Here is a 15,429-nt window from a genome sequence, read left to right as displayed (position 1 = left end):
GCCAGCGCCCTCCTGCCCCCTACACTGTCCCCTGCACCACCACCCTCCCCCTCCCTGCACCTGCCAGTCCAGGGCAGCCCAGGTGGGGCTGGGGAAGGAAGGGGCTGAGGAGCCGGAAGTCACAGGAGACCCTGGCTAGGAGGGCCCAGCACTGAACTCAGCCCATATGGCTTTCAGTCATTTCCTAGCTTCCTGTCTTTGTCTCTGTGCTTTCTACGCGCAGAAACAGTTCCAGATCTCTGAGTAGGGGGCCAGCTATTTGGTCTAAAGAGGCCTGATGAAATTTCTGAAACTGAAATTAAATGGAGATTAAATCTCCTCCTTCTTGTATCTGGTGGGTCTTGTGCTGTTTCCACCTCAACTTGGTTTCCAAAAACACCTGTTCCACAGAAACTAAAGCTGATTGTAAACAAACAAAAAACCCTTCCCAATTTTAAATGAGACCTTGTTTTATTCGGATATATAAAAACTTTTACTTTAGTGGCACCTGGGTGGCTCAGTCGATTGGGTGTCTGTGTTCCGCTCAGGTCATGATCTCATGGTTCCTGAGTTCTTGCCTCATGTGAGGCTTTGTGCTGACAACTTGGAGCCTGGAGCCTGCTTCAGATTCTGTGTGTCCCTCTGTTTCTCCCCCGCTCACTCTCTATCACTCTTTCTCTCAGAAATAAACATTAATTTTTTTAACTTTTACTTTAAAAGGAGTCATTATAAAAGGAGAAAAATAAATAATCACTAATTTCTTCACCCACCTACCATGCATTGAACATTATGTTTTATACCCACATTTGTAGAACTATATATACACATATAAATGAGTGTCATACTTAATGGTATTATTACTCAGAAATCATGGTCAAAGGACTGAACAAATACTGCACAAAAAAAGAAACATAAATGGGCCCAATCTACGGAAATATGGCTATCATCATCAGAAAAACTAAAACCATCATGGAATACTGCTTTTCACCTGTCAGATTACCAAAATACGATGTTTGACAGCACCGTCCTGACATCCACCTACTCGGAGGTGGAAGGGCACGACAGCACTGCCTCCGTCATCCGGGTACGTTGGCCACGCCTTCAAAATGATGAGTACGCATGTCCGAAGTGACTTAAAACTATATTGTAATTTCAACATATTTTCTAAATGGTAAAAGACTGGAAATAATCCATTGGTCTATCACAAGGAACTGATCTTATAAAATACATGTTCGCCAGTAGAATACTGTTTAGCAAAGTGTTCCCGTATACTGACATATAAGAGCTGAAGAATATATACGTGAGAAAAGCAGAATAATGTATGTCATATACTGCCTGTGTGTTGGAAGAAAATTAGACACTTGCATTTATGTTTATGTATAAATTCACATTTGCATACATAAAAACTGAAAAGATGCACAAGAAAGAAAAATGTGACCTGCAAGTGTTTCAGAGGTAGAGACAGTGGTTGAAACATGATTTCTCAGTTCAATTCTTAAAGTGTTTTGAATTTGAAACCATGTGAAGGTATAAGCTACCAATTTTATTGTGGTCCTGCCATGCATACATCTTCAACAACACTTCCTGATTAATTTTCCATATCTTTGACAATTTCCGTTTTTGGGGAGATGCATACTACTCCATCATTTGACATCATTGAGTTTAGTTTTCTGGTTTCTTATTGGGTATTTGGGTTAATTTGGGACTGTTGTGAATAGTGCTACAGCATTGCATGTAAATCTTCGTGCACGTGCGTGTGTGTTGTGTGTGTGTGTGTGTGTGTGTGTGTGTGTGTGTTCTCTGTTACTTCTAAAGTAGATCTGCCAACAGTAGATGCTGTTGAGGACTGCATGCATTCAGCGTAAAAACTCATTGGATCCACATGACCCCAGGAGACATGTCACTATATGTCCATTTTATAAATGGGAAAATTATGCCACAGAGAGTTCAGATAACTATAGACCCAAGATTTAAACCCAGGCACTTGGGATTCAGAGTCCATGCACTAACCCTTCCACCACCCTCCCTTTCCCATGTTAGTGCAGCTCTCCTGTGGTTCTTGTGACATCAGGAAAGATGGTGCACGTGAGACACTGGTCCAGGTCTGACACATCCGCCAGGCATGCAGCGTGTTATACCTTTGCCACTGGAGTGTTTCAAACCAAATGAGTCTAATGCAGCTGCTCTTGGAAGAAGAAATAACCTGGGCACCATCACTGGCTGTTGCTCCCCTGGGGACAGTGCCCCTAAGAAGGCATTACAAGGACTCTCTCAGGGAAAGAATTAGACATGTGGAATTGACCATGATTACAAACAGTGCTGAATGTGAAGGCTCAGTTGTCATGCTGTCCCTTACCTTAGACTCCCAGATTTCACCAACGAAAAGAACACAGAGACAAAAGTGGACTTTTGATTATTTTTACTGTGTCTATGAAAACCAGCACAAAGTTCAGGTAGCAAAGATGGCAACTTCCAGAAATGTAGAGTAAAAGGCCTCCAGGCAGTTATCTGGATAAAGAGGCCCAGAGGATGCTAGGGAAGCTGCACGCTGGGTGTGCTCGAAGGCCAGGGTACTGGTGGCTGAGGAGCAGGTGGACAATAAGGAGAGAATGGTGCTGAAGCCCCTGTGGATGTCCCCCACCTCTCCCCTGAGTCACAGCAGAATTTGTTCTTGGTGCTGAGTGACATTTTTTTTTTGCCCTGTGGTTTGTAAACCCGTTCTGCAATAATGACACAATAGAAGAAGACATGTGAACTAAAATGACCCAGACCCAAAAAGAAAGCCCCACTAGATACATGTGCCACCACGTATTACGAACTTCCAGTTGTCACAGGGTGCCGGTCTTCCGAGTAGATAGTAGGCGATAATGATGGAGTAGACCATGCTCTTGACCAGGAGGAGGACGTAGGTGTAGTAGGCAGAGGTGTTCATGAACTGCAGCTGTAGGGGGTCTAAAAGAGGCCATCGATTAGTTTCACCTGCTCTTTTGAAAGACTAGAACCAGTCACATTATACAATTCTGATGATTTAACATTGAAGTGATTCTTGCATCAGTACAACTGGAGTGTAAACATTTACACCATTACCACCACCACCACCACAAAGAGCACCCAGAATCCAGCTTGCAAGTCAAAGTCAATCAACAACTTCTGCAAAATTCACTTAAATTATTTCAAAGTATTTTCTTAAATTTTTTTAATGTTTTATTTATTTTTGATACAGAGAGAGAAAGAGCATGAGAGGGGGAGGGGCAGAGAAAGAAGGAGACACAGAACCGGAAACAGGCTCCAGGCTCTGAGTTAGCTGTCAGCACAGAGCCTGACATGGGGCTCGAACCCACAAATGTGAGATCTGACCTGAGCCGAAGTTGGAGTCTTAACCCACTGAGCCACCAAGGCGCCCCAAAAAGTATTTCAAAGTATTAAAAAGTAAGGTTATGTCTTAGAAGAATGAGTCAGTCACCCTGAGAAAAGCATGGTGTTAAGTAGTTTTTACCATTTCTTCAACCCCACCATGTCGGTAAGTAACAATAGCTCATATGCATTAACCACTAACTAAATGCCAAACGTTTCATTTTGAGAGTTTTGTGGGCAAAGCATTAATCTTACTTAGTTTTTCAGTAATCTGCAAGATTATTCTTTTCATTCCCATTTGGCAAATAAATTAAAGACAGAGAAGGAATTTGCCTGGTGTCTACAACTCATAAGTACCACAAGCCAGATCTTAATCCCAGCAACATAATGTTCAGGAACACATTGTTACCTACTCTGTAATTTGGCACCTCTATATGCAATCAATACCCCCAGCAACATAGAGTTAAGCACAAATATAGTGATGAATTGCTGATTTAGAAGCATTGTATGTATTATACATTGGTGCATAATTAGATTCCTACCAAGGGTAGGAATTTCCACACTCCATGGAAATGTGGTGGTGTTCACAGTAGGGTAGGTGGGGGTAGTTTTAGTAGAAAGGGCATTAGCTGTGAGGAGCACTGGGTGATAAATAGAAGTATTGAATCATTCGCTATATTGCACACCTGAAACTAATATTACACGATACGTCACCTAACGGGAATTTAAATAAAAACCTAAAAAAAAATTTTTTTTTAAGTGGAAGGAAGTAGTTTATTCAAATTCTCTCCAATGTTAGGATGTCATCACTAACTTCCCTGTCTTTCCTGAATATTCCTCATTGGACCTGTGATGTCATAGAATGATTGCCTTTAATACTCTTTGAGGTTTCCCAGGAAATATACGATATCAAGAAATAATTAATGACAATGGTTGTGGGACACACTGGCTACTCATTGAACCACAAGGCAGAGTCTCCTCCTGTGGAAATTTCTTGTACATGCTTCATCTCCAGAAAATGAGAACGCCAGAATTATTAGCACTTGGTATCGAAAGGGACCTTGAGAGGTGAGGTGCTCCTAAGTCCTTGCCTTTGGTCAGGTAATATATTAGCTGAGGTCCTTGATACTGGACATGGAAGGCAGATTGGAAGGGCTAGAGCCACTGCTCCTCATCACTTTCTTGCACATATATGGGGAGAAAGGGCCAGAAACTAGTACTTATAATGTGTCAGCTAAATGAGATACCCAATGCTAGACATTCCACACATGTGACCTAATGTCTTCAACAACTGAGGGAGGTGTTACTCATGTTATTCCTGGTTGGCTCAGATAATGTAAGTAATGTACGCACATTCATGCAATTAATAATTAAAAGACTGAGGTTAAAGTCCAGTGTGTGGCACTTGGAGCCCTGCACTCACACCCCCTGCCCATGTGTGCACCTGTGTCAGGGCCTTGGCTTTGGGATTTCTTACACTATGATCACATCTTAGAGGAAGACTAGAACACTGAATAAGTATATGAACTTTTTTCCCCCTACTTTTTTTTTTGAGAGAGAGAGCACGAGTAGGGAAGGGACAGAGAGAGAGGGGAACAGAGGATCTGAAGTGGACCTCACACTGACAGCAGCAAGCCCAATGAGGGGCTCAAACTCACGAACCATGAGATCATGACCTGAGCCTAAGTCAGACACTTAGCCAACTGAGCCACCCAGATGCCCCAAGCATATGAACTCTTGATTCAGATGGTCTGTGTTGAAGCCTCAGATAACACTGACTGTGTGGTGTTGTGCAAGGGATTTAATTAATTTTTGATCATTGCCCTTGTGTAAAATGGGAATAAAACCCTTCATAGTAAGTGTCAAGAGAATTAAAATGCACTCACAGTAACAACACCTTCTGTACAAGAACTTCTTAGTGTCAGTTCATGTTACTAACTAGGAGCAAGAGCACAGACTTAAAATAATGTAGAAGCAACTTGATACTGTGTTGTCCACAGTAAAAGCAAAGGCCACAGAAATGAATGAAGTCCACCGGTGAAAGACTTCAGAGCCCCTCACTGCACCCCTAAGGCTGTAAAGTCCTCTCATTCCCAAACTAGCATTCATTGTATGAAGAAGAGTCCTAGGAAATGATGGACTGACTTAATATATTACTTGTCTATTTTACAAGATCCAGCCCTTGTGACATTTCTACCTGCAGCCAGAGAAGTTCAATTGATCAGGAGGAAAAAATGCTATAACATATCATAAAGGCAAACATACAAAACCTTACCATTTTCATCTTTCAGAGAAGCTTCTATAGACTTAATGGCAGCGAGCTCTACAAGATACAAGAGCAAGTATTATTCAACTATTCATATTTATTGTTTGATATGTGTCTGTGTTGGAGAGAGAGAGAGAAAGAGAGGAAGGAAGGAAGGAAGGAAGGAAGGAAGGAAGGAAGGAAGGAAGGAAGGAAGGAAGGAAAGGAATGAAGGAAGGAAAGGAAGAAAAAAAGAAGAGGGAGAGAGAAAGAAAGGGAGAGAGAGAGAGGAAGGAAGAAACGAGCGAATGAATGAACAAATGAACGAATGAAGGAAGGAAGGGAAAGAGGCAGAAAGGGAGAGAGAGGAAGGAAGGAAGGAAGAGAAAGAAAAGGGGGGAGAGAAAGAGAGAGAGGAAGGAAGGAAGGAACAAATGAAGAGAGGGAGGGAGGGAGGAAGGATCTGTCAACCCAGATAGAGCCATTACAAATAGGAGTCCCATAATTCCAGAAATGGTTGATCTGATTTTGTATAATTCAGTAGATCAATTCACATATTGCATTTCTGCACATGAAGACGTTGAAGTTCCTGAATGATGCATTTTTTCTTTTTTTCTCACTACAAGCAGGTAATGTCTGAGACTATCTTATTTTCCTTCTGTGCTCACAGTTCCTAGCACAGAGCCTGCCTCAAAGTAAGTGTTCTGTACATACTTGTTGAATGAAAAAAAAAAAACAAGAAAATGGGGCTGCTCTACAGCCCTCGGCAGCCACTGCAGACGTGAAGGGATGCTACCAAAATAATTCACCCACAGCAGAGTCGTACATGTTGGGAGAAGTTTGGTTTACATAATTTTCCCTTAGAAGCAAAGGAAAGCAGCCCTACCTTCCAAATCATGCACTCCCCAGTACCTCCAACTCCTGCACATGATTTTCTGGAGGGGAGTTGTTTGTGGACATGACAGTGATGCTAATGAAAGCCAATACCTATGGAGTGAGTATCACTGTGCCAGGCACGGTGTGAAAGGTTCATGTGCGTTATCTCTCCTGATCCCTCAGTCACAGTGAAGAGAGCTGAATTTGGAGGACTCATGTTAGACAGGAGGAAATACAGTTTAGAGAGTCTAACTTGCCCAGAGTCATACAGTAATTGGCTAGGTCAGCACTCTACCAATAGTTGTGAGGGTTTGGATGAGCAAGAGAAGGTGGCAAGTACCTTGGAAAACAATCCATAGAAACTGAGCAAAACTGCACCATTGTGGAGTCTCAGATACCATCTCTTCTGGTACCTTAATCATTCTTGCAAATGACCTTTTTGTAACAGAAGCTCAGCATTGCAGTGCCTTCTTTCCAGGGACGAAAAGATACACTGACTACTAATTACAGTTTTCTGAATATATAAAACCTGAGGTGAGGGTTGCATTTCTCTACAATGTTTTTATTTTTTAAAGCTCAACATACATACTAAGACAAAATTCCTTTTAAAAGGTCACTGACCATTGGATGTAGGAAGAGAGAGTAGCAAGGTTGTTTTGGTTTATCCTTTTTCTGCTCAATGTGTCTTTGTCCATACACACATGGTTCTCGTGTGCAATTTTACACACCCCACACAATCCTGTTTTGGAGCATGCTTTAAAAATGATGGGTTTGTATGGAAAACAATTTGACAATAAAATATTAAAAAAATAAAAAAAATAATAAAAATAAAAAAGATAAAGTCCAAAAAACAAATGATGGGTTTGAGGTGCAGTCATTGAAGTAAAACCCCAAAATAAAAATGTTTGTATAATCACATTTAGATGTTAAAATATCCTCAAGAACTAATTTGAAAGTGTGTTAAAAGTCCCTTTCTATTTTATACAGTGCCTTACTCATTAAAAGAGAAATAAAAATCTCTTATCAATGCAATGACTGAGGTAAAAACATTAAGGTAACAATTTATCAAATGGAAATCTGTGTGTGCAATGGAGTACTATATGGCAATAAGAAAGAATGAAATTTGGCCATTTGTAGCAAAGTGGATGGACCTCGAGGGTGTCATGCTAAGCGAAATAAATCAGGTGGAAAAGGACAGATACCATATGTTTGCACTCATAGGTCTAACAGGAAGAACAGGAGAAACCTAATGGAGGACCAGGGGGAGGGGAAGAGGGAAAGAGAGTTGAGGAGAGAGAGGGACACAAACATGAGAGACTATTGGATACTGAAAATGAACCAAGGGCTGAAGGGGGAGGGGGAGGAAGGGAAGAGGGTGATGGTCATGGAGGGGGGCACTTGTGGGGAAAAGCACTGGGTGTTATATGGAAACCAATTTGACAATAAACTATTATTAAAAAAAAAAAAAGGAAATCTGTGTATGTACCCTAGGTTCTCTTTCTCCATGCAAGTTGATTGAAAACTTGGAGCAGATTAGTTTTATCTCTTCAAAATCATGGATTTGTGTTTCCATGTCCTATATATTTTTAGCTTTCATCAAAAACAAAAACAACAAGCAAACTTATAGCTGTGGAATGGTATTAACAGAAATGCCTTCATTAGCTTTGTTCCCCTGAGAAGATGTTGGGAGACATTCCTTTCTGAAATTAATTCCCAGAGAAAAGACATCATAAATAAGAACGTCTTCCTTTTCAGTAATCATCATCATGAAACTTACTATAGTTTCACTTTGATCACCATAAAAATCATTACCTAAAGGACATTACCCTGGTGGTTACATTAAACTTGGGCTTTCCTCAGTTACCTGCTCTCTGTTTCTTAGCTGTAGAAATAAGAAACCACAACTAGGGCTCTTTGTGTTCTTATTTCAGTTAGTTTTAGGAAAGGATGTACATAAATACAAGAAACACATGAATAAATGCATTCATGTTGTATTTTCAAAAGCATTTTCACTGACATGATTGCATTTTCTCTACATCTCAGCCCAGGAGAAAGCAGAGATAAATGTTCGACCCTACTTTGATCATTGGAAACACTGAGCATCCAAGAAGATAAGGATTTACTTCAGCCATCCCAAGCAGCACACAGCACAGGTCTTTGCACTTTTAGTTATGTGCACGTTTCCTTTGCTTCCAAAGGGCTTGTTAACCGCAGGGAAAAGTACAAACCGGCTCTGTCCAGTGGGTCCTCTGGGACCTTCATCTGTTATGTCAATGCTCAGGACTTGACTTCTGAGTCTAGAGGTTCTTGGATCAGAGCCAGGTGCCCACACTATCTAAAAATGGTCAGCATATGTACCAATGGTAATCCTACAGAACACCATGCCTGAATCACAAGTGACCATGAGTGATCAGGAAAAGTGTAATCGCTCTACTGTAGTGATCCTTCTTGGGACAGTGGTTCCGTCCGCGTCTCTTCCAAGACTGGCACTTTCTAGTACTGCAGTGTTTGCTGGGCAGCATTTACCAGTGGTAGAAATACATCCCTTGTGTAGAATGGAAGGATGTTTGTATATATTAGCTTCACCCAATCTAATTTACCAAATCTCACCTTATGTCAGGACATAAAATTCAAATCTAAAAAACCCAGGACCATATGAAGACCTCAGCAACCAAATTATACTTTTTTATTGATCTGTGATCTGGCTCTTGTCACATACAACTCGTTGTTTATGAGTTACACTTTGAGTACAGCAACATTGAAATGAGAGAGACTTGGCTGGGTAGGACATTCCTGAAAGATGTGTAATTGTTCGTTTTATGATCAAGTAAGACCCTTAAAAATGGACTCTCTTTTGAGCATTTATTGTGTGTGATGTTGGTAGGTGTTTTTATGCATACTATTTCATTTAATCCAAACAATGACATTAAGAACATCGCTGTAACCTTAATTTTTTGGTTGATGAAATGGAGGTGGGCTTTGTATGTTTTGAAGCCCATAGTATTTTAGTTCTATGGGGAAATAGCAGCACATTTATGCTACTATTAGGTAACAACATTTAAGAAATATTTCTATTTGTTTCTTTTCATTAATATTTGACAGAAAAGGTAGGATACTGGAAGGCTATATTATATTATATTTATATGCACATACCTTTTTTCATTGAATGAAAAAGAACCTCTTGACCAACTTCTCCTTTATTATTCTCATGCTTGACGATACATTTGTGTTCTTTAGCTATTGACATTTTAGTGAGGGTCAGCCAGGTGTATGTCATGTATGTGTCCTTAGTCTTCACGGTGTTTGCCTGCTGGAATTTCAGAATTCTTTTGCTATTCTTTTCTTTCCAGTCTATCTTGATAACATCGGGGAAAAAATTCTCAAGAAGACAGAGATATGTTCCAGCCTCGTGGAATTTGATTTCAGCCATTGAAGGAAGAAAAATTGTGGGCTTGGGGGAGGTGTCTGCATCAAGCCTTTTATCTATGGGGGGAAATGAAGTAATCATTAAAAACATTATTAGGGAAACACAGACATTGTATGGTTTGGAACCACTTAGCACAGAGTGAAATGAAGGAAATCTGCTGTAGAATTCATGCTTACCATGGTCTTTCACCCACAGTGAGTTATAAGTTCCTTACTTTCTTAGTGTCCATGGGAAAACAGAAAGAAGTCATGTAACTTGCCCAAAGCCACAGCTAATAAGCAAGTGGTAGACTGTGGATAAACGTGTGAGATTTTTTTCAAACTATACACACAGCCCCTTTTTGAATGGGAATCAACTTCCACATATGACAGTCCACCAAGTTGAACTCTTAGCTTCAAATATGGACCCCATGCCCACTTCTGATGTAGTGGAGTTCTCCTCCTTGATTTCTGATGTTATAGAACCTGTCCCTATCCCGTATGAATCACGCAGTTTTGAGTAGGACAATGTTTAAAGCTGCACCTCCAAATGATTTACAGTGCCTTGAATTTAGGAGCAAAGTGGCAATAAGGTCCAAAACTATTAAAAAAACTGATTATTTTCAGAAATGTTTTTATATTAGCTTTCTAGAGTACCACACTTACCAGAATTTGTTTTGTTGTGGAAATTGTTCACTAAAAGCACATTTTCTTTTGGAATTTTATTTGAAGTTCAAGTATAATTAAGAAGATAATCATATTTTGACTCTCAGAGTCTCCCCTCAAAGTTGAATCTTCCCTAGAAAGCTGCCGAACTGTTTTATAACCTCACAATAATTGGTAATGTCAGCTCCTGAATACAATTATATGCAACTAGTGTAGTGTTAACAGTTATGAGTCCAAAGTTTCCTGCAGACATAATGGCAAAATATATAACAAAACATCATAGCTTTCAAGGGCCTATGTTGGTATGTTACTTGATCACACATTTACTGTTAATGATTGAAATTATAAATGTTAGAACCCTTTTAAAATTGATTTCCAACTGAAATACAAGTGCTTTACTGATACTCTATTTGGGCTAGTTTGGAGTTAGTTTAGTAATTCAATGGGCAATTTCTTAAGAGAAGAGGAATTGGATTTCTCATTTGAGAAGTAGAGTAAAAAAATTATTTCGGGGGTACTGTTAATATTCTATTTTATTTTTTATTAGGATTTTTTTTGAAAGTTTCTACTACCTGTGTTGCAAAGCTTCTGATTTTTATACTAAGTCAGTAAGCAAAGGATGAGTTTTTATTCGTGCTTCAAGCACATTAGGGTATAATGTGCTTATTTTAAGCTTATACATCTTGCTTGTAGTGCAAATAGTATTTTATTGATTATAACAGAAAGATACTACATATTTCTCCAGCCATATACTTTGTTTTTAATTTAAAAAACATGTCAGACAAATAAGATTAATTTTTCAATTGTACATTATATTTACATAATTTTAGCCTCTAGTCAGTATATTAAAGTATCTAATTTTCATCTTAGAAAATGTGTGGGTTTTTTTTTTTAAATAGGAATACTTCTGATTCATGCTAGTATAGAACTTGAAAATCAAATGATGAACTTGAAAAGTTTCTGGATGGTAACATACTGTTTCTAATTATTGTCTCTTTCCCTTTGGTAGATTCTTAATGTTTTATTCTTGAACCTTCACAATTTTCTCAATGGAATAGTTAACTTAGCAGTAAATAGTGTGCTTGATTATACATGGCTAGTGCCTATATTTTGAGTAATTATCTTACCAGGTTTTTTTTTCAACATTCTTTTTTAAATGTATTAACAATGATTTTTATGACAAATCATTTTATATGTATAAAATATGTATAAATATATAAAATTATGTATAAAATATAAGCTAGATTCCAAAATAAATAAGCCTATCCAATACATTTGTATATATTCATTTGCATAACCACAAAACACATTTGAGTAAATTGCCGGAGTGATTCATGTTTTATAAAGATGCATCCATGTGAGTTTTATATAAATATACCAAATGTCAACTACATTTTCAATTTCAAACCTGTATATTGATGTTTATTTAATTGTCTTTCTATTTTTTATTTTTCTTTTATTAAATAATTACAGCTATTTTATATTTAAATATTAATTTCAAATTTATGACATTTCTAATTTTGTTTAAAGTTCCAACTGTATTTAAAAATGTGAAACATTTTTCTGCTAGATATGAGCTGGATGCAAAACATGTCTGCTCAAGGTCACCATTAAATGTCATGGCTCCCACAGTAATGGCCCAGGGGTAGCCTGCAATGCCTTTCTTTAAAGACCATTTCTTCACTTTATAAAATGGATGTGGAAGGTAATTCCCACTATTTCACTTCCTAAAGGACTCCTGCATTGAAATCTGTTTCTAATTTTATGGTGGGAAAAAATCAGAACAAATTTGAACATTTTGTGTGCTTCATTTTATCAGATAATATAAAGTACATACTCCATTGCACTTTTTTCCTACTTTTGAACATAAAATTTTACCCTGTGCGTCTTGCTGAATAATCACAGAACTTTTTCCTCTGCTTTTCTTAGTGCTTTGATCTTCTAGTTTTATTTCATGGTTTATCTCTACTTGTCTATTTTATTTTAGGTCTCCTTAAATAGGTTTTGGGAATAAGGCAATTTAAACAAAGGAGAAAAATTTTGTAGATTAGGGTTTGTTCCTTTTTTTAGATTCAGAGGTTGATAGTATTTTAAAATTTATTTTATTTAAAAAAAATTTTTAACATTTATTTTTGGGAGACAAAGAGACAGAGCATGAGTGGGGGAGGGCAAGGGAGAAAGAGAGAGACACAGAATCTAAAGCAGGGTCCAGGCTCTGAGCTGTCAGCACAAAGCCCACGCGGAGCTCAAATTCACAAACTGAGAGATCATGACCAGAGCCAAAGTCGGACGCTTAACTGACTGAACCACCCAGGCACCCCTTTTGTAAGTTTATTATTATTTATTCTGAGAGAGAGAGCAAGGAGGGGGGAGATAGAGAGAGAGAAAGGGAGACAAATTCCCAAGCAGGTTTCACACTGTCAGCACAGAGCCCTATGCGGGGCTTGAACTTGCAAACCATGAGATCATGACCTGAGCTGAAACCAAGAGTTGGATGCCCAACCTGCTGAGCCACCCAGACGCCCAGAGGTTAAAAGTTTTTAAAGTCTAACTCGAAGATAACATGAAAACAAGAGATGTTTGCAAATCTCACTCCACTGTACATATGCAAAACATGCACAATTCAAACACATTGAAATGCCAGAGCATAAAGTGAGGCTTCCATTCCCAGCAGAATCCCTCAAGAAACAGGGGTTGCCTTGTGTCCTTGGGCAATGTCCCATACTAAAAGAAGTTCTTCTACTGCTCAACTTTGATTAAACAATACTACTTGGACAAGATAGCTATAAACCTGAAATAAACGTACTGCTAGTTTCAGAGGTAGTGCTGGTAACACGGATTTGGTAAATATTACTTGGGACCAAAAGCATTACACTTTATGCTTACATTGCACAAATATAGAATAATAGAGTGACTGAAGAAATGCTCTTTTTGGATTTTTTAAGTGGATAGTTTTCTCTTCAAAGATCCAGTGACATCATCATAATGGGATCCCAAACAGAAACTTGGATCCTGAGATGACTCAGAAATTTGCTGTAAGGTAGATATTTTAGATGCATGTGAAGAGTCTGAACAAAATTTGTAATGAAATGTGAGCACACAAACAACAATATTTCTGAATTGATGCCGTACTGATATCATTTTTAACTTTGTAGGCATAATTCAATTAGGATATTAAATATACAAGTGAATACTTGACTTTTTATCTATATCACTGTAAGTTTATGTATTTAAGTTATAAAACTTCCTCCCTATTTCTTTATGTCTGGATATTTCCACTGAAAATTAGAGATCACCTTATATTCAGGGTAGCAATATTTGAGGTGATGTTTATTACATTCCCATCATTTTTAGGTGACAATGAGTCTTAGAAGTTGGAAGTATTCCATAAATTCGACCATTTGTTCTAAAGTGACATGTAGACTAGATGGTAATTAACATATTTTTCTGTGCTCCTGATTTCATTAAAAAAAACTCCAGTGGGTGGTAATTTGAATTCTTGAAATTAACATTCTTATCTCTGATAACCTAATTTTTATAGTATCATTTCCATATTTAATTTCATTTACATCCACTTGTAATGTCCACTTGAGATGGTCATTACCCTGATTGACAGAATGAATGGATGGAAAGATAGCAAATATTAAGGGTCACTAAATTTTTTAACTTTTTCTTTATTTTTCTATTTTCCAATTTCTCCCACAATAAGCATTTATTATCTTATAATGTTAAGAAAGCAATAATGACTGAATCAAAATTTGATCACTAGAGGATGGTTTATCCAGAAAGTGATAAATCCAGATCCATCGCCCATATTTTTCTGTGCACCACATTCTCCTAAAAAACATTTTTAGGACACCATGAATTATATCTGGGTCACCATTATTTAGTGAGATTGTGTGAATTTACATTGCTTATGCAGTCAGTTGGAAAAAACTTGCTTTTCAGTTTATTTGTGCCTATGATCACAATCATTAAGGAAAATGGTATCTCATCTTTCATTTTTTCAATATTTTACCATCTTTGTGAAAATTCTTGAAATTTCTTATTTGATTCACCTAATATGCAGAAACAGCCCTGTGAGAGGTTTTCCCTCATCAGGCAAAATTTCACCTCTAAGGCTAATGAAGAATGAACAAATATAATACCGCATTTAGGGGGGAAAAGACTAGCTTATCACATTCTTGAATATGTTTACACAGGTAAATATTTTGATACTTGATATTACTTATCCTTTGACAAAATGCAGGTTTGGGGATTCCCAGTTTCTCTAGCAAGTTAGTACTGGTCAATGTTGTCCATGTGCAGGCAGCACCTACCCCCAAGGACTGGGACAGAGTCACCTACCCCTCCTAGGATTCTGCTGTCATTTGTAACCAAACTGGGACCAAATCCTAGAATTCTGAGGCAGCACCAGCACCTGGCCTGCCTTCCCGGCATCCCCTGTCTCCCCTCCCTACGTTATACGGAAAAATGAAAGAATATTTACCTGTAACCCTGAGCACTGTGCCAGGACCCATCACTTTGTGTTCCCACCAATACTTGCTATACCAATGCCACTGTCTGAAAAGCCTTTACAGAAACCTCCCTTTGTGCAGGCTTTTAAAACTGGGCCCATACTTTTTCAATATTTATATAAATATTGAAAAGTGGGCCCTGCTAGCATTAAATAAAGATAAATTGCAAGCAAAATCACAGTAGAGATGAACGCAGTCAAGAATGAATGAACTGACCCCTCTCTGCCTGGGCAGCTCGGTTCTGTCTTTCCACCTCACTCACACGCATTGGAGAGTATGATTTTACCTATTCTCAGTGTTTTGCTGAATCCTCTCAATCTCTTTTCTTGAGAGGTTTTCATGTATCAGAGCAGTTCTTTTTCTAGAATCTAATTTACAGTTACGTCT

At 38.3% G+C, this 15,429-nt stretch overlaps 1 gene segment (V, D, J or C); it reads right to left on the bottom strand.

Annotated features, from left to right (window-relative positions):
• Nucleotides 1–2,388: 2,388 nt before the first annotated feature.
• LOC115281501 lies at nt 2,389–15,078 on the bottom strand. The segment is given in 4 exon segments: nt 2,389–2,931; nt 5,609–5,656; nt 9,608–9,937; nt 15,015–15,078. Coding segments are annotated over 4 exon segments (573 nt in total).
• Nucleotides 15,079–15,429: the final 351 nt, after the last annotated feature.

This window comes from Suricata suricatta, chromosome 2 (genome assembly GCF_006229205.1).
Source record: "Suricata suricatta isolate VVHF042 chromosome 2, meerkat_22Aug2017_6uvM2_HiC, whole genome shotgun sequence".
NCBI classification, from domain to species: Eukaryota; Metazoa; Chordata; class Mammalia; order Carnivora; family Herpestidae; genus Suricata; species Suricata suricatta.
The sequence above is the reverse complement of the archived record's forward strand: the minus strand, read 5'-3'. Positions and strand labels throughout refer to the sequence as shown.